General features: G+C 42.4%; 1 protein-coding gene across 1 annotated transcript in view; it reads left to right on the top strand.

Annotated features, from left to right (window-relative positions):
• The window catches only part of TMEM87B (transmembrane protein 87B), a 287,374-nt gene that overhangs the window by 64,913 nt on the left and 202,354 nt on the right, over positions 1-20,107 (top strand). Inside the window, exon 3 of the mRNA XM_053711969.1 lies at positions 16,878-16,969. Within this exon, the coding sequence (XP_053567944.1) occupies positions 16,878-16,969 (92 nt within the window). The remainder of the gene's footprint in view (positions 1-16,877; positions 16,970-20,107) is intronic.

The following is a 20,107-nucleotide window of genomic DNA, read 5'->3' as shown; positions in this document are numbered from 1 at the left end:
TGCAAGATGTACCGAGTCCACGGTTTCATCCTTACTTGTGGGATACCAATACCAATGCTTTAGGACACGGATGAAGGGAGGGACAAGACAGGAACCTAAACGGAAGGCATACACTGCTTGCAGAACCTTTCTCCCAAAAATAGCCTCAGAAGAAGCAAAAGTATCAAATTTGGAAAAGGTATGAAGCGAAGACCAAGTCGCAGCCTTACCAATTTGTTCAACTGAAGCATCATTTTTAAAAGCCAGATGATGCTTTTCAGCCAAAATGAAAGAGAGGTAGCCGTAGCCTTTTGACCTCTATGCTTTCCAGAATAGGCAACCAACAAAGAAGATGTTTGACAAATAGGCAACCAACAAAAAGAAGATGTTTGACGAAAATCTTTGGTTGCCTGCACATAAAACTTCAAAACACGAACCACGTTCAAGTTGTGCAACAGACGTTCCTTCTTAGAAGAAGGATTAGGACACCGAGAAGGAACAACAATTTCCTGATTGATATTCCTGTTATTAACAACCTTAGGGAGGAACCCAGGTTTGGTACGCAAAACCACCTTATCAGCATGGAAAACAAGATAAGGCGAGTCACATTGTAATGCAGAAGGTTCAGAAACTCTTCGAGCTGAAGAGATAGCAACTAGAAACAGAACTTTCCAAAATAGAACTAATGCATGGGTTCAAACGGAACCCCCTGAAGAACTTTAAGAACTAAATTTAGACTCCATGGCGGAGCAACAGGTTGAAACGCAGGCTTGATTCTAACTAAAGCCTGACAGAAAGCCCGAACGTCTGGGACATCAGCCAGACGCTTGTGTAATAGAATAGACAAAGCAGATATCTGTCCTTTAAAGAAACTAGCTGACAATCCCTTCTCCAATCCCTCTTGGAGAAAGGACAAAATCCTAGGAATCCTGATCTTACTCAGAGTCCCCTTTTGGATTTGCACCAAAAAAGATATTTACGCCATATCTTATGATAGATTTTCCTGATGACAGGCTTTCAAGCCTGAATCAAGGTATCTATGACCGACTCAGAGAAACCCCGCTTTGATAAAATCAAACGTTTAATCTCCAAGCAGTCAGCTGCAGAGTTGCAGAGAAATTATTCCGATTACCTCCATACACTGAGCCACTGACGGCCGAGGAATGGAAAGAAGAGCTCGGCAGGTGGCTAAAATCTTTGATTTCCTGACCTCCGTCAGAAATATTTTCATGTCCGAGTCTATCAGAGTCCCTAGGAATGAAACTCTTGTGAGAGGGGAAAGAGAACTCCTTTTTTTTTTTTTTTTTTTTTTTTTTACGTTCACCTTCCACCCATGAGATCTTAGAAAGACCAACACGATGTCCGTGTGAGACTTGGCTCGTTGTAAAGTCAACGCTTGAATTAGGATGTCGTCTAGATAAGGCGCCACTGCTATGCCCCGGGGCCTTAGGACCGCCAGAAGGGACCCTAGCACCCTTGTGAAAATTCTGGGAGCCGTGGCCAACCCGAAGGGAAGAGCCACAAACTGGTAATGCTTGTACCAGAAAGGCAAACCTGAGGGACTGGTGGTGATCTTTGTGGATAGGAATGTGTAGATACACATCCTTTAAGTCCACGGTGGTCATATATTGACCCTCCTGGATCATTGGTAAAATAGTCCGAATGGTCTCCATCTTGAAATTGGTTTAGGATCTTGAGATCTAGGATTAGTCTGAAGGTTCCCTCTTTGTTGGGAACCACAAACAGAATGGAGAAGAACCCCTGCCCCTGTTCTGTTTTCGGAACTGGGCAGATCACTCCCATGATAAATAGGTCTTCTACACAGCGTAAGAACGCCTCTCTTTTTGTCTGGTTTACAGACAATTGAGAAAGATGGAATCTCCCCCTTGGAGTAGAATCTTTGAAATCTAGAAGATACCCCTAGGTTACAATTTCTAAAGCCCAGGAGTCCTGAACGTCTCTTGCCCAAGCCTGAGCAAAGAGAGAAAGACTGCCCCCTACTAGATCCGCTCCTTGATCGGGGGCTACCCCTTCATGCTGTCTTGGTGGCAGCAGCAGGCTTCTTGGCCTGTTTACCTTTGTTCCAAGCCTAGTTAGGTCTCCAGACTGACTTGGATTGAGCAAAGTTCCCCTCTTGTCTTGCAGCAGGGGAAGAGGAAGCAGGACCACCTTTGAATTTTCTAAAGGAACGAAAATTATTTTGTTTGGTCCTCCTCTTATTTGACTTATCCTGAAGGAGGGCATGACTCTTCCCTCCAGCGATATCTGAAATGATCTCTTTCAGTTCAGGCCCAAATAGGGTCCTACCCTTGAAAGGGATGGTCAAAAGCTTAGATTTTGATGACACATCATCCGACCAGGACTTAAGCCCCAAATGAAAAGCGGCATCTGTAAAGAAAGAATTAGCTATCTTAAGAGCCCTAATTCTATCCAGAATATCATCTAATGGGGTCTCCACCTGAAGAGCCTCTTCCAGAGCCTCAAACCAAAAGGCAGCTGCAGTGGTTACAGGAACAATGCACGCTATAGACTGGAGAAGAAAACCCTGATGAACAAAAATTTTCTTTAGGAGACCCTCTAATTTATTTATCCATAGGATCTTTGAAAGCACAACCGTCCTCATAGGTATAGTTGGACGCTTAGCTAGAGTAGAAATAGCTCCCAACACCTTAGGGACCATCTGCCACGAGGAGGGAATACCTGGTCTATCCCACTCGTTAGTAACAATTTCCGAAATCCTCATAGGGACTGGAAAAAACATCAGTGTAGGCAGGAACCTCTAGGAATTTGTCCATTTTACACAATTTCTCTGGAACTACAATAGGGTCACAATCATTCAGAGTCGCTAAAACTTCCCTGAGCAATAAGCGGAGGTGTTCTAGTTTAAATTTAAAAGCCGTCATATCTGAATCTGTCTGAGGGAACATATTTCCTAAGTCAGAAATCAGAACATTGTGAAGGTACATCAGATATAGATAATAAAGCGTCAGAGGGCTCAGTGTTTGTTGTCACACCAGACCTATTGCACTTCCCCTGCAACCCCGGCAGCTTAGATAAAACCTCAGTGAGGGAAGTATTCATTACTGCGGCCATATCCTGCAGGGTGAAAGAATTAAACGTACTAGAGTACTTGGCGTCGCTTGTGCGGCCGTTAACGGTTGTGACACTTGGGGAGAATTAGATGGTCTAACCTGATTCTCTTCTGACTGAGAATCATCCTATGACATACTTTTAGTAGCTAAAATATGTTCTTTACAATTTATTGACCTTTCAGTGCATGAAGGACACATTCTAAGTGGAGGTTCCACAATGGCTTCTAAACTTATTAAACATTGACTTTCCTCAATGTTAGACATGTTGAACAGGCTAGTAATGACTACAAACAAGCATGAAAACGCTTTATTTAGTGAAAAAAATAACAATCTTAAAAAACAGTACTGTGCATTTTAAGAGAAAAAAAAAAGCATACACATTCTGCAAAAACGCCTAAACATAAACCAAATTTTTCAAAATTTTGTATGTAGGCACACAATAGGTAGTTAAGATTGCACCACAACATTTTTTAACAATTAACACCTTAGTGTCCAAACCGGATCGAAAATAGGCCCAAATCCGGAAAAAAAAACCTCAGCACCTGCTGTGGCCCTACCTGCCCTCAGGGATCGAAAGTGTGGGGTAAAAAGCTTTGATTTGGCCCAAAACCTACACCAGGGCCCTCAGGAGTTAATTAAGTGCGCAACTGAGACGCAAAAATAGGCCCCGCCTCACTCGATGTTCCCTGAGCCTTAAAGAACCGAACCAGAGCGGTTATAACTATCCATGTGGGTTCCAAGACCCTAAAAATAAGCCATGTGTGTCTAATAAAGTTTATCACAACTTTCACTTTACCCTTCCTGCTTAGAGCCGGCAAAGATAATGACTGGGGGGTGGAGTTAAGGGGGAAGCTACATAGACAGCTCTGCTGTGGGTGCTCTCTTTGCCACTTCCTGTTAGGAAGGATAATATCCCACAAGTAAGGATGAAACCGTGGACTTGGTACATCTTGCAAAAGAAAAGGTGTTTTAAAAAAGAAGCGTAATTGTGACTTAAAGTGCCCGTGTTTTTAAGAGTATTTTTTAAAACTGGGTTTTAAGTCATTCAACTTTACAATCACTTTAAAGTCCTATGGAGATGCATAATGTTACTTCCAGTAACTTAAATAACTGGCTCTTGGACAGTTACCCAGGTATACTAGTTAAAAATGCATTGATGTAGAAAGTGTGAAAAAAAACACCAGACACAGTATAACTTGGAACCAAACTCCTCTAAAAATGAAAAATTATTACCCAATACCTTTTGACAAAGGAAGGAGGAACGGCTCTTGTCATCTAAATTGTGTGTATTCCAGATATATCAAGAAGAATCTAACACTCTCTGCCAGATACTTAAAGAGCTGCCCCTTCAAATACAAATCAAATTAATCTACATGAACAAAAACAAACAGGAAAAGTACTGGTGTTCACAGCTGGAGTGTAAATTGTAAATCCAAATTAGTTTAAAATAATTGTGCATATAATAATTTTCTTTCCAATGGCATGGAGAGTCCACAAATCTATTTAATTACTAGTGGGAATTCAACTCCTGGCCACCAGGTGGAGGCAAAGAACACCCCAGCAAAGCTTTAAGTATCGCCCCCTTCCTACAATCCCCAATCATTCTTTGTTTTATAAATCAGGTGGATGTGCGAAGATGGTGTCTGAAGATATTTAATCCTTTAATGGGTATTTTCCCTGCAAGCAAGGTTTGGGGCTATGCTGTGTCCATTTAATACTCTTTAATAAAAGTAATGGTGACTTTTAGCAGTTGGAAGACGGCAAGGTAGTCCTTGCTTAACTTCCAACATTTATGCTACCCCTATATAGAAAACCAGGGTTGGTTTCTCTGTTTTTTCCTATTCTCCAGGTCCCTGCCAGATGTCTGGATTTGTCACACCTAGGATTAAGAGTCTGCCCACAGCTGAGTCCCTGTCAGAAGCCGATAAAACTGACAGACCAGAAGCCGGAGTAGAAGAAAGAAGACTTCTAAACGGGAGTCCTGTATCCCTGCCCTCATGGCTTGTTGTCTAAAAGGGCTGATGAGGGTAAGGGACTTTTTCATGTTTTACTCATGTATGGGTGGATATTGAGGTGATTTTCTAGTTGAATTTATATGCTTTGAAATCCCTCTGTGGCAGCAACTGTCTGAATATAGGGACTACAACGTGCCGGTTTACGTTAATGTGGGTCTGCAGTCAATCCTTTTATGTTAAGGATTTATATAGGACCTCCCTTGGAGCCCTTTCAGGGTTAAGGGTTCATTTTACCATACACTTAGAAAAGAGAGAGGAAAGGCTGTACCGGTATTAGGTGCAGCCCAAAAGACCAGGATTACAAGCAATCACCTAACCTAAACAAATTAGTCAAATACCAATAAATATCAAAAAGTTGCAATTTAATCTAAATAAACAAAAAAATCCATAAAGTGCAAAATTCATAAGTCAAAAATAAAACACACAACACAGAAACACATAGAAGACAAACAAACAAATCACATGGCCCCTCATACAGCTCCTAAACTAAAACCTAAGCCGGCAACACAGTCCAATGTCAAAATATTTTCATTCACAGTGATGGAAAAATCCACATCTGCATGCAATGGAAATGAGATAGACACATAGAATGTATCAATGCAATGAATGATGGTGATGGTAAATGACTGTATGCAGTGTCACAGCAGTGATGATAAAGCAATAAACAAATGAAGATGGTATATGGATGGAATGAATGATGACATAAATCACTTAGGCCAGTTCAGAGCATTCAAACATTCACAGCAATCCTGTACTCCTAGAGGTCTAGATGCCCAGTGTGGGGGATTCACATGAGAAAGTTCGTATAGGGGGCAAGTTAACCCGATATAAGCAAATCCATATAGGATACAAGGCAGTTCATACCAAACTCAGAGCCCCTAAATGCAGATCACACATGCGAACAATCCAGTATTTACTCACTACCCCTCCACACATCGGCTGTCTGACCGGCAGATTTAATACAGTTCCACAGGTGTTGCTGCTCCAAAAGACAAAGTGGACAAAAGCGCTGCTCACCGACGCGTCCTTTTGCACGTTACACTCCTTACTCGCAGCATGGAGCCTCTTATATCGGGTTAACTCGCCCCCTATACGAACTTTCTCATGTGAATCCCCCTCACTGGGCATCTAGACCTCAGATGTGGATTTTTCCATCACTGTGAATGAAAATATTTTGACATTGGACTGTGTTGCCGGCTTAGGTTTTAGTTTAGTTTAGGAGCTGTATGAGTGGCCCATGTGATTTGTTTGTTTGTCTTCTACGTGTGTCTTTGTGTTAAGCATTTTGACTTATGAATTTTGCACTTTATGGAATTTTTTGTTTATTTAGATTAAATTGCAACTTTTTGATATTTATTGGTATTTGACTCATTTGTTTAGGTTAGGCGATTGCTTGTAATCCTGGTCTTTTGGGCTGCACCTAATACCGGTACAGCCTTTTCTCTCGCTTTTCTAAGTGTATGGTAATATAGTTATCACCAGGTTGCATCTCCTTTATAATTACTAATTTACAGCATTATTGGTTGAACTTCTTCATTTGTCTGTTTTTTGTTTGTTTATAAGGGTTAATTTTCTTCCTAAATGGAAAGAGTCCACAGCTGCATTCATTACTTTTGGGAATTAAGAACCTGGCCACCAGGAGAAGGCAAAGACACCCCAGCCAAAGGCTTAAATACTCCTCCCACTTCCCTCATCCCCTAGTCATTCTTTGCCTTTCGTCCCAGGAGGTAGGCAGAGAAGTGTCAGAAGTCTGTATTGTCTCTTATGGAGGGTAGTACTCTTCAACATGGGACGGGAGTTTTAAGTAATCCTATCAGTCTCTCAGTGAGGGCCTGGATGAAAGTTAGATGCAGGGAGAGTCTTTCTGCGAAACCATTTAGACTCATATTAGCTCCACAAGCAATCGGCGTTGTCTAACTTTGCTTCGCTGCCTGCTTCGCACTTGAAGGGCTGTGTTCCTGTTCCACGGGTTAGATTCCAGTAAGATCGTTCAATTTTACTTCATCTGATTGTACTGTAACTTGTTTTCTGTACGGTACTATATCGCTGGACTGATGAAAGTATAATATAGGGCCTCAGTGAGGCTCCTTTGGTATCTTGGAATCGAGGGTTAAAATCTCCCGAGAGGGATTGTTGAACGGGGGGGTTAATCATGTTTATGTGATTCAATCTTCTTATGTATAGTGTTAACTGGGCTCTTGGCTTAGAACATAAAGGCCTTTGGAAGTGACACAACCTTATGGTTGGGCGCGCTTTTTTTGGACTGTACGGTTCACCTTGTGACTGGACGTGTTTACGTTCTGGTCTTCCATTTCCACATTCCTGACAGTGTGGCAACTGAACAATTCGGGTCTGCTAGTGTCTGATTCTAGGAGGTGGTGAGTGCCCCAGCCATTGTGGGTGTCAGATGCCGTTAAATGTTTCTTTAGTCAATATTGTTCTCTATCTAGTTATGGATGATTTTGATGCTGAGACTGTTGTGAAGAATGCGAATTGGTTCCGTTGACACAGTTCAATTATTTATGTTTGATATGCTGTTTTGGAGCACCTGGTTCCTCAGGCTCGGGGAATCATGGGACTGCTGAGCCATCCGCCTCTGGGCGTCCTATCCCCCGAGAGGGGAGTTCCCCTACCATTTTCTACTGCTACACATGCGGATAACCCAGAATATGTTTATCCCTCCTTGCAGGGTGGCTTGTTCTATATTTTTGGCGATTATTCGCCTGCAAAGTCCAGATGTTTATTTGCGATTGTGCTCATGCCCTATTGTCCCGGGTCTCCCGGCCTTGGGAGGGCCTGTACAGTTCCCTGCGGGTGTAGCTGTCCCTGAGTGTTGTGCCTTTCGCTACAGAATAGCGTGCCTTCTCGTTTCTTAGACATGTTTTTCAGTTATTGGATGATCCTATCCTTAATGGATAGGGGAATCTGCAGTCTTCTGCTTCGAATGGCTCACCTCATTAGACAAGAGGGGATGACGTAATCTCCTATTGTCTGCTTATTGAGATCTTTACCCAGTTTTTTGTTGCGGGTATGCCTGTTTTCTTCCTGGGCATTAACCTACAGGTTGCCTTATATTTTCATTATCTGGTTAGGATGTCTTATTTTTGATTATGTGTTTCCTTCGGGAACTTCTGGGATCGATTCTCTCTCTGGTTGCTTCTTCGGAAGTTTATTAAGGGACACGTTAGTCCTATGTTTGTCTGTTCTACCTTCCCCTCTGAGGGAGTATTTAGGCTACTTGACGGTTATGACCCCAGTTGTGGCTGGTCCTGCTGGGTTTCAGATCTTCTGTCTCAAGGCTTATTCAGACACATGGCGCTGGTTCTGCCTAGCTGGTCCGATAGGGCGCTGAGTGCTCACATTATTATTTGTGTGTGTTCTTATTTTTCTTTACAAGTTCAGCTAAGCAAGTTAAAGGAGGACTTTTGAGTCCGTATGGCAGGGAGGATTGTGTCAGTCCTTATTCAGCCTTCAATCTGGTTGACCGGGTCAGTGGAGTTCCGCTGCGTCAGTCTCTTTGCTTCCGATCTTGGGGCCTAGTGTTTCTCCCATTCTGTGGGAGGTTTGGGGGTTTATCGCCTCCTCTTCCAACATTTTGGGCGGTTTAGCCTTGTAAGGCTCTGAAATTGTCCTTGTACTTGTTCCTGCTATGGTTCTCTTCTTGAGACCTTTCGGACTTCGTCCGTTCCTTGGGTTCCTTAGGGGACCTGGTTCCCTTCGGGAGTTGGTTCCTTTGTAGGGACATGGGGAGTCTCCTTGAGCTCTGTTTCGGGTTTCTCCCTGGGTCTGGGGGATGCTCTGCATCCTTTTATTTTCTCCTCTGATTTTATGGGGGTGATGTGGAGATTCGCCTTTGTTCAAGTGACTTTGTCCTCGAGGTAGCCCCTTGTTCTTGGTCGTATTGTGACTGCCTAGAACTCTAGTGACCTTATTTTGGCCTTTGCTTCCTCTTTGTTGTCTCCCAAGGGTCTGTTTTTTTTATATCAGACGGGAGATTTCAGTTTGTTTGGGGGCTCGAACCTCTCCTCACATTGTTTCTTCCGGTGACTGAGGTTCCCTACCTTCTTCGGAAGTGTAGTCCCTATCTTAGGGCTTCTCCTGTCTTCAGGAGGTTGGGACAGACATTTAACCTATTCGGAGAGAGGTCCGCTCTCTGGGTTGTCCATTGGGGGAGTTGCTGGCTCCGCCTTGAGTCTGTGTTGAGCCTTTAGCTAGATCTTTGTTACGGCCTTGTTGACTGTCTCCAGGTGGTGTTTTGGGTTGGCATTCGAGCACTAGAGTAATGGTTGTGCCATTTTTTCCGCTCGTTTTTTAAGCTGGGGTTCTTTTGTTCCCCTGGTTTCAGACCTGCCATTCCTTTTGGCTGGCCCGGCTGGAGGTCGGTCCTGGGATCCATTGTTCTGTGCTCTCCTTTTATTTTCGAGACCTATGTGTAGGTCTGGTGGCTTCGGTTGTCTAGAGTGTGTCCTCAGCAGTGGAGGTTTAAAACACTATATTTTGTTTGCCGCTTTTTACTTCTAGCAAGTATTTCTTCTGTGTCAACCTTGTGGATGGCTGTGGGTTCTTGACTCAGGTGTTTACCTTCGTCTGGGTCTGCTACAGGAAATTTTGCCTGAATACTTCACTTTTCTGAGTTCGGATGATCTTTGGTCTCCGTTTTTAGTTTGTCCTAGGCGCTGGTTGGCTTGCTGCCTGGCATGTGAAGGGTTGATCTTTGAAATCGGCTGCAGCTGTTTGCGCCTTGATTGTGTGCTAGCTAGCTGTTATAATCCTTCGCAGGATGTTGGGAGAACATTTTCTCTGTTCTGCTTCCTGATTCTAAACCTTGTGGTTTCTGTTTGGATTGGGCGTTGCCTCCCCTTGTTGTCAGGATCCATTTAGGTCTTGCGGGCTTGGTTTAAATTGGGGATTTTCCTTTTATTGAGTTTAACTTTCGGTTTCCGTTTGGTTCTCCTTGCCTTTTTCCCTTAGGAGTTTCGTTTGGGCTCCCTTCGTTAGTAAGGGGTGTGTGGTTAGGCGACCGACTGTTGGGCTATGGTGTCTCCTGGAGGCCTGTTGGTTCAATTGAAGTCTGATGTTGTGGTCTCTAGCTAGGCTTCCAGGCTATCTGCTGGTCAATGTACTTGGGGCCTTTTCCCTTCCTGTTTTCTCGGCTTCGGACAAAGCAGGGTTTTTGCTGGGTAGTGGTTTTCAGGCCTGGTTCCCTCAGAATGGGCCGACTATTGTACCCTCCTGTTTTAGCATTCAGTGTCCTCTATAGCTTGGGTATTGTTTTCCCAAAAGTAATGAATGCAGCTGTGGACTCCTTTCCATTTAGGAAGAAAAACTTAAATTATGCTTACCTGATAATTTTCTTCCGATGTAGAGAGTCCACAGCTCCCCACCCATCTGTTTTTTATTCTTCTGGCACCTTTTCACCCTGATATTTCTTATACTGTCCCTTTTTCCTCGGCAGAATGACTGGGGGATGAGGGAAGTGGGAGAAGTAGTTAAGCCTTTGGCTGTTTTGTCTTTGCCTCCTTCTGGTGGCCAGGTTCTTAATCCCCAAAAGTAAAGAATGCAGCTGTGGACTCTTTCCATTTAGGAAGAAAAGAAAATTATCAGTTAAGCATAATTTAAGTTTTTTTATAGATCTCCGTATTGGTCTCCTGGCAGTCAGGGACCCCTTTCTGTGTTAAGCATTCTCTCCTATCCTAAGATGTGTTGATTTTACACACACACTGGGCACGGAGGTGAAAACTGACCATACATGCCTGTTTATCAGTTTTTTTTTATATGCCGGAATCCCTAATACATAACATGTTGACATGTAAGGGAGTTTGTAAGTAATTTATATTTCCTGCATAGTTTTTGCACAATCAATTTGCGCCTCCTAGAGAGATACGCAGATACGAACGATCCTGGCTCCTCTCAGATCATGGTTGGGTCTTTTTTAGCTTAAGGTAATAAGTTATGCCTTGAAACCATAGGGAGCGGTCAGTAGTGGAGGACCGTAGCTAATGACCTCCTATTTAGCGGTTTCTAATATTGTTTCCCTACTGCTGTAATTTTGCTTCTAAGGCTGGCTGTTTTATTCTCTCTCAGCGGCACCTTCCTCTGATTGAGGTACATATACAGTACACAATCTTGTGGTGTATTACAGTGTCACAGCTCTTTCAGAGGGAATTTTGAGGTTTAGATTTATATATCCACTATTTAGTGGTTAATTTTGTGAGCTGGGCTTCTGTTGCTAGCCTCCCTGGCTGGGGAACAGTTTAGGGTTCCTCAATGGCATAGAGCTGCTGAGAGAGCGCCTTAAGACTCAGTCTCGGAGACCTGTGACCAACTCTTGGGTCCAGGTCCAACTTTGAATGTTCTCTAGATCATTTAGGGAGATTATCTGAGCAGACAAACTTTTGTCCGGGAATCTATCCGGATGTATTATAGATGTAGCTCTCAGGTGGGGAGTTCCAGAGTTGGCACTGATGGCGTTTTTTGTTTTAAACGCCAAACTTACTATTTCGGATCCAGATTAAGAGATCCTCACACAACTCTGGTCTATGCTCTAGTTTTTCCATGATTTCTTTTCCAGATTCCTCTGCTGGCCCTCCTTTTTCGGTTATAGCTCGTGTCATCCTGGAGCAGGCTTCAGTGGAGCTAATTGCTTCAGCTTGGCCTCGTAGAATTTTTTTTTTTTGGACCTGATAGAGAGATCGTCCTTTCCTCCGTGGAAATTTTCCCTGAGGAATGACTTTCTATTAAGGGTCTCTTTCTACATCCAAATCTAGATCTCTGAAGCTGACTGCTTGGAGATTGATTGCCTAATTCTAGTTTTTTTAGATAAAGCGATGGATTCTATAATCGGGCTAGTTAGCCAGTATCTCGCTAGATTTACCATAAAGTATGGAATATATACTTTTTATGCTGTAAATCTAGAGGTTTCGTTTGGTGTCCAGAGATGGTTCTTCGCTTTCTGTCCTTTTTTTCTTCTAGAGGACCTGGAGAAGAGCTTATCGTTTCAGCTCTTTTATTATTATTTTTGTATAGGAGATGCTCCTCTAGTATAGATGTTATATGTCTGTTTATAGCACAGAATGTCCTGGGTTTTAAAACAGTGAGCCTATTTCTTTTCTAAGGATTATAGACTTCTCTGACCCCTCCTTCTGCTTTTTCCTTTTGGTGGAGAATTATTATTTGGTTGGCATATGAGACAGCAGGACAACTGCCTCCTGAGAGGATTTCGGCTCATTCCACAAGAGCTGTCTCTTCTTCCTGGGCCTTTAAAAATGAGGCTTCTGTGGAGCAAAGCTGCAAGGCGGCCACTTGGTCCTCTTTGCATATTTTTTTCCCAAATTCTAAAATTTCTATGGTTTTTTTTTTTAACTTCAGCTGAGTTTTCTTTTGGGAGGAAAATTCTTCAAGCGGTGGTGCCTTCTGTTTAGGTCTGCCTGTCTTGTTCTCCTGCCCTTCCATTCTGTGTCCTCTAACTTGGGTATTGGTTCCCACTAGTAATTGAATTAATTTGTGGACTCTCCATGCCATTGGAAAGAGAACAAAATTCATGCTTACCTGATAAATTATTTTCTTTCCTGGCATGGAGAGTCCACCACCCGCCCTTATTTTTAACAACTTTTTGTCATTTTCTAAACTTCAGGCACCTCTATACCCTTTGGGTCCTCTTCTCTTTCCATATTTCCTTGGCTGAATGACTGGGGATTGTGGGAAGGAGGTAGGATACTTAAAGGGACAGTAAACCTTAAAAATAATGTTATATAATTCTGCACACAGTGCAGAATTATATAACATTATTTAAGTGCTATAGTTCTAAACGGCTTTTTTCTCTTTAAATATGTTAAAATTACGGCGCTTTTACAGACCCGCTCTCTGCTCTCTGCTGAGCGGGTCTGTAATATTCAGTCAGCGCATCGGGCCAGCTGTATAGGAAAAAAATGTAATCAGCTGCACTGGCGGTTGTAGTATAAAAATCCAAAATTTATTAATTCAGTTTAAAAACAAGGTACAAGCAGGCTAGGCAGACAGAACATCCTAACATGTTTCGTGCCCAACACGGCACTTAATCATAGGACAGGTGTTCAAGGTATGGCCCCTTCCCTTTTAAAGGGGCCATATCCAATAGAATGCTAAGTACAATTTAAAAAGACAGTACTTGGGAAACCTATGCACTAAAGGGGAAACACGGGGAGACAAATGTTGGGGCCAAATATGAAAGTGAAAAAGGACATCATATGAATCACCCCATAATATAATACAACAGTTGATATGTGAATACATAAATGAATTACCTTAAATAATGCTAGTATATTATGTCTAATAGCAATAATACTACTACTACACTGATTTAAGCCATAATAAAGGAAAATAAATAATCAGTGGATTATTGTTAATAAATTAAAGGGCTATCATTATCTATTTCTGATTGGATACAAGAGTATACAGATATGTGTAACAGTACCTCCTTGATGGTACCCCAAAACATTAAACATGACGGTATCATTCATTTAAAGTAAGTATTGTATGCTCCTAACAAGAAACATTGTATATCAAAAAATAGATAAGACCAAAACAGAAATGAGAAAAAGTCACTTATTCAAAGTAATAAGACATATCCCACTCTCTATTTAAACCTGAGGGAGTTACAGTTTTGAGTTTGTGTATCCAGTATAACTTACGTTTCTGTAATAATTTACATTTATTCCCCCCTCTAATTGGTGCTTCTATTTTGTCTATCACCATAACAGTTAACAGTGCCTCATGTGTGAAGTGTATTTGATTAAAGTGTCTCGCCACAGCGGAATCCTTATTGTAATTCTTGGTGTCATTAATGTGTTCCCTGACCCTAGATCTAAGTTCCCTCGTCGTTTGTCCGACGTATTGAAGGGAGCAAAGATTACATTCAAGTAGGTAAACAGTGAATTCACTTCTGCAGTTGGCATAAAAATTGACCATGAAGTTTTCCCTGGTTACAGAGCTGGAGAAGCTGTTACTTTGTTTGACACCACAAGTAATGCAAAACCTTGCTCCACACTTGAAAGTGCCTTTTTTCTTTAACCAATTGGCTGCTTGTTTTCTATTGCTAGTAACCATACTGGGAGCCAGTTTGGTAGCTAAGGTAGGGGGCTTTTTAGAGACAAATTTGCAAGACTCAGAGATATTACACAGAAGTTCATCACTATTCAAAATATGGAGATTGTTTCTTAAAATCTTACAGATATCATTAAATTGTTTAGAATATTCTGTAGAAAATACCACAGAGTCTCTGTTAAATTTGCTCTTCTCCTTTTTATGACCAATAACTTCTGATTGTTTTTTATCTCTGATATTATCAAATGATTTCTGTAGCTCTTTTTCTGAATAACCCCTCATTTTGAGCCTATTGGTAAGATCCACTGACTGTGTGTGAAAGTTACTATCGGAGTTGGTATTCCTCCTCATGCGAATATATTGAGCTCTTGGAATGGAGCGAATAAGATGAGGTGGATGACATGACTTAGCATGGAGTATAGTATTCCCTGCTGTGGGCTTACGGAAAGTATCAGTAAGTATGATACCACTATCAGCATCTCCTGTTAGTGTTAAATCCAAGAAGCATATTTTATATGGATCTATTTGTCCCGTGAATCTAAGATTCAACTGATTATCATTAAGATAGTGTAAAAAATCATTGAAATCTAGTGGGTCTTGTACTATAAAGATCAAGTCATCGATAAATCTCATGTATTTAATTATTGAGTCTGCGAAAGGTTCAGGGTAGTGTAAAGGTACATGTCCTCCCACCATGCTACAAATAAGTTGGCAAACGAGGGGGCAAACTTGGCCCCCATCGCCGTGCCACATACTTGTAAGAAATAAATGCCATCAAACATGAAAAAATTATGCTTCAATAAAAACTCCACAGTTTCACAGAAAAAAATAATAAATTCAACAGAATATTGGGTCCTGGAGGTTAAGACATATTGTAATGCCCTTATCCCCAAGGCATGAGGTATGCTTGAGTATAATGCTGTAGCATCAACAACTACCCAGCTAAAACCTTTGCACCACCTAGTATTTTCGAGATAGCTAATGAGGTGTGTTGAATCCCTCAAATAGCTATTCAAGTCCTGAACAAGAGGCTGCAAGATTGAGTCCACCCATTCAGACAGTGGCTCAAACATAGAGCCAGTCCCCGAAATGATGGGTCTCCCCGGGGGACGTTGTATATCTTTATGTGTTTTAGGCACATGATGAAATATAGGAGTGATAGGGTGTGTGGGAATCAATGACTCTGCCTGTTCCTCTGAAAAAATATTTAAGGCTATACCTTGTTCAATTAAATGGCGTAGCTTGGATTTGAACACAGTAGTGGGATTACACTCTAATCTTCTATACGTATTGGCGTCAGCCAATTGGCGTTGAGCTTCCTCAATGTAGTAGTCTTTGTCAAGGACCACTACATTGCCACCCTTATCTGACGCCCTGATGACTATGTTATCATTTGTTTGTAATTTTTGAAGGGCTAATTTTTCACCTTTTGTCAGATTAGAGTGAACAACGTGTTGACTGGCAGTGGTTTCTAATTCTAATAGCTCTTTCTGTACTTTTTTCTGAAAGAGATTGATTGCATGACCCCTAGCAAAGGTAGGATAAAATTCGGATGGCTTCTTACTTGGCGATGGAATTTCACAATCTTTTGGACCAAACGAGTCCTCATTTTGCTTCAATTGATTTAGTGTTATAAAATCGCCAAATCCGAAGTCAGCCCCTCTATCAGTTTCAATGTTAGTGTTAACAGTTATGTCAGTATTGCTACCTTCTGTACAGATGGCATTATCCCCATTATTTTCCTGCAGTTTAAAAAACCTTTTCAAGGTGATTTTCCTGACAAATTTATTAACATCTATCATGGTTTTAAATGCAGAAAAAGTGTTGGTAGGGGCAAAGCCCAGTCCTTTGCTAAGAAGTGACCTTTCTTCAACAGTAAGATCTACTTTAGACAAGTTTAAGACTGAGAGTCCTTCTGATTCTGTTTCTGTTTCTGTTTCCTCGTTAGTTTTCTTTTTTCTTCTGCCGCCCCTCTTCTGCCGCCACTAAGTGCAGCTCGCTCCTGTGACAGGAGTGAGCTGCACTTAGTGCTATGGCGCGGTCGGGCCGGGCTGTGACTATACAGCTGGCCCGATGCGCTGACTGAATATTACAGACCCGCTGAGCAGAGAGCGGGTCTGTAAAAGCGCTGTAATTTTAACATATTTAAAGAGAAAAAAGCTGTTTAGAACTATAGCACTTAAATAATGTTATATAATTCTGCACTGTGTGCAGAATTATATAACATTATTTTTAAGGTTTACTGTCCCTTTAAAGCTTTGCTGGGGTGTTCTTTGCCTCCACCTGGTGGCCAGGAATTGAATTCCCACTACTAATTGAATGTATTTGTGGGCTCTCCATGCTAGGAAAGAAAATAATTTATAACTTTTTTTTTTTTTTTTCTGATCTGAATCCCCCCCAACATATTTTACAAAATGTCCTTTGTATCTGCTTGTGCCCTGGTTAGTAGCCCAGATGGAAAAGATAGTAGTCCACTCAATCTTAACAATAGGAAAAAGCCAAATTTTTTACTTGTTTGGGACTTGTAGACTAGTGTAATATATAAATTATATTATAATATAAATAAAAAAAAAACAAAAAAAAAACGAAGGGCATTATGATTTGTATTACATATGAATTATAAAGTTTTCAAATGTACAGTTTAGTTGAACCATACAAAGGGAAGCACATTTGTAACTCTTTGTAAATTTATTGTTTATATCTTTGACAGTTGGAGCTCAGAGTTGTCCAGAGACATTGACGTTTACTGTGGAATGGTATCTGACATACTATCAATGTTATAATGAATTTGTCAACCTTGAAGTAAGTGATGTCTCTCATAATATAAACCATATTGGTCATAAATATCACCAATAAACTATATTGTACGTGCCACATTTTAATAGTTTGTTGTTCTAGTATTAATTTGAGACATTTGGGGCTCAATTTATCATCCATGGGCAGACAGAGGCATATATAATTCCCCCTATCCGCTGGACTTCACCTCTGACAGGCAGCAATCTGCTGCCTGCATTTTCCATTGCACACAAATCAATAATGCGCGCACAGCAGCTGTCAATCTCCCTGGTCGGAAGAGACTGGGGAAATTGAAATTCTCCACCTAAGAACCTTCAGTCGAAGTTTAGAGATGGGCTTGATAAATCAAACCTTTGTTGTGGTTGGATATGATTATGGTCACGGGTAGAAACCTTATGGAAAAACGGTTCTTTTAAAACTAGTAGAGCTGCAACAACTAATCGTCATAATCAATAATAATCTCATAATCGATTAGTTGGTTTGCAATTAGTTGGTCTGTGCACAACTCCAGCTGCTTCATAACACTGAGCTCCTGCACATGGTATTGTTTTTTTATGGTTATGTCCTTAGCCTAAAGGACATCTACCGACGTATACTTTTCACTATTTCAGGACAGTATAAGTTTACAGCTACCCCTGGCTTATGTGCAACCCAGATATAATAGTCCATCATTTGGATTGTTTATATTAAATCAGGTAATTTGGACCTATGCTTTACATGATATAGTGCTGAGCTTGTTATTTACACCTAGCCCCTAGATTGATGGGAGTTATTTAAATTGATGTGCACTATTATCTGTTTGCACAAGTATTACTGGATTGCATGCTATTGCTGATTATATGTACTGTATAAATAAATGTATAAGGCTTTGTCCTGTTATTGATACATAGTCCTTAGTGCTTTTGATTTGTTTTTTATTGTTTTTTTTAATATTTTTAATCAATTCTGATATGTACCAGATTCAACCTTTATACGTATGTTACAGAAGCATTAGTTATTTTGTTGTGAAGAGCTTATTTCCCAGCAGCAATGCCTGAACCAGCAAGCCAGCGCCTAAGAAGGGCTCCAAGAAAACCGTAACAAGTATCATTTCATAAAGAGTTAACTCTTTTTTTTCAGCTTTTAGAAACTATTGTCTAATCACCTCTGGAGCCAGACTGCTAATTGATAAGATGAACTTGTAAACTTGTTATCTTAAGTACTGTAATCCTATTGTGGCCTGTCAAAGGACAGTGCTCTCTATCTAAATGTGTGATGGGGGATTTTGTGCTTCCCCCCCTCTCCCCCTGGGAGTGCCCTGTGTGCATGTAACTTTAATAAAAAGCAGGCTGGGCATCCCAGTCCTGAGTTCTTGTTTGACCCTCAATCGCAGCGTTGACTCGTTTTTGTGGGCAGAAGGGTATCCTAGCGGTACTGCAGCTAAGGGAGATTATTCTATATTTGCGAGACTCATATAGAATACTATGGAAAGCAGCTTCTCCCCTCTTTAGCAATAGGGATCCAGGCTACTAAGCGGTCCATCTCTCAGCGAGACTAAGGGTAACCGTAACATTTGGCGGCAGCGGCGGGATTTTCCTGGATTTCCTAGGAGAGGTACAGAACGGATGGAGAGCGCTTACGAAAAATTGAAGCGTACAACCCAAAAGGATTTACTTGAAAGCAGAGGGGGGTACGCCAGCAACCGGCCGAGGAGAGAGCTGATCGCAGAATTGACCGAACTGGATCAGAGCTTCACAATGGCGGAAACACCGACCACGATTAGTGACGAAAAAACCAGGATTGTTCGGGAAAGGCTCTCATTATACAGGCCGAACCCCTCAATGGAATTGGTACAGCAGTTGATGGCGGAGGCGGACGAGGATATACGAGAGACTCGAGCCCACAAACTCAACCTAGCGAACGCACACCGCAATGCTGTAGCCCCGCAGGTAATCATCCCTGTCGAAAATGCTGGGAGGCCCAAGATACCCTATACGGCATTTCGACCCTTTCTAGAGAGCGAGACAGGGATTGATGAATATTTGGCGGACTTCGAAAGGCAATGTGCCCTGCACCAGATTCCCAACAGAGAGTGGCCCACGATATTGTCTGGGAAACTATCCGGGCGAGCCCTGGAAGCCTTTCGTACTCTGGGTGCTAAGGAAGTGACACAGTATGAGCTAGTTAAGGAGACACTGTTGCGACGGTACGCTGTAACTCCGGACACGTATCGCCGACAGTTTCGGGGCACGGAAAAGAAGCCTAACGATACCCATATGGAATGGGCGCACCGAATGCGGAGAGCGGCAAATCACTGGCTGAGCGGAAGTAAAGCGGTGACTGGGGAGGAAATTTTACAATTGTTTCTCTTAGAACATTTTTATAATGGCATGGAACAGCAAGGGAAGGAATGGCTGCGAGACAGGTGGCCTTCTACCTTAGAAGAAGCAGCCAAATTGGCCGATGAACATTATGACTCCCGTCTTCACGAACCCATGAACTACCGAGCTCCAGCACGGGTCGAACCCAGAGAGGTTTACCGTGCACCCCCTCGTGCTGAATTCCGAGCCCCGGTGCCCACAGGGCCCGTCCGACACTCAGGACCACCCAATAACAGCTCTGAGCGTCACAGACCGACTTGCCACCGATGCAAGCAACCAGGGCATTTCATGGCTAGCTGCCCCCTTAATACGCACCAGACACCCAGGAATTACAATTACCCCTCTGGGTCCTATCGTCCGGCCCGGGCCCTCTGTGTTAACCAAGAGGCCCCTATGGAGGGATATGTGGGGCCGCTTCACGAGGCAGACCCTGTATATGCTGCCTCAGATAACCGCCAGCACCATCGGCAGAGGGTATGGCTCGAGGGGCGATCTACCGAGGGATTGCGAGACACAGGGGCTACTATCACGCTGGTACAGAGTCATTTGGTGCCAGAGCACAAGCGATCCGGACAGACTGTGGCCGTTAGAGTGGCGGGGGGGGGATGTGTACAAAATTCCAACAGCTAAAGTGCATCTTGATTGGGGAGCGGGAAAGGGGGCTGTGAACGTGGGCCTAATGGATAATTTACCTGCCGAAGTACTACTGGGCAACGATTTGGGCCCCATGACTTCTGCCTATGCTCCAGTATGCAACAACGAGGCGGACCCAGTGACTACACGG

The sequence above is a fragment of the Bombina bombina genome, chromosome 4 (genome assembly GCF_027579735.1).
Source record: "Bombina bombina isolate aBomBom1 chromosome 4, aBomBom1.pri, whole genome shotgun sequence".
NCBI classification, from domain to species: Eukaryota; Metazoa; Chordata; class Amphibia; order Anura; family Bombinatoridae; genus Bombina; species Bombina bombina.
Note: the sequence above shows the minus strand (reverse complement) of the source record. Positions and strands in the feature narration are given on the sequence as shown.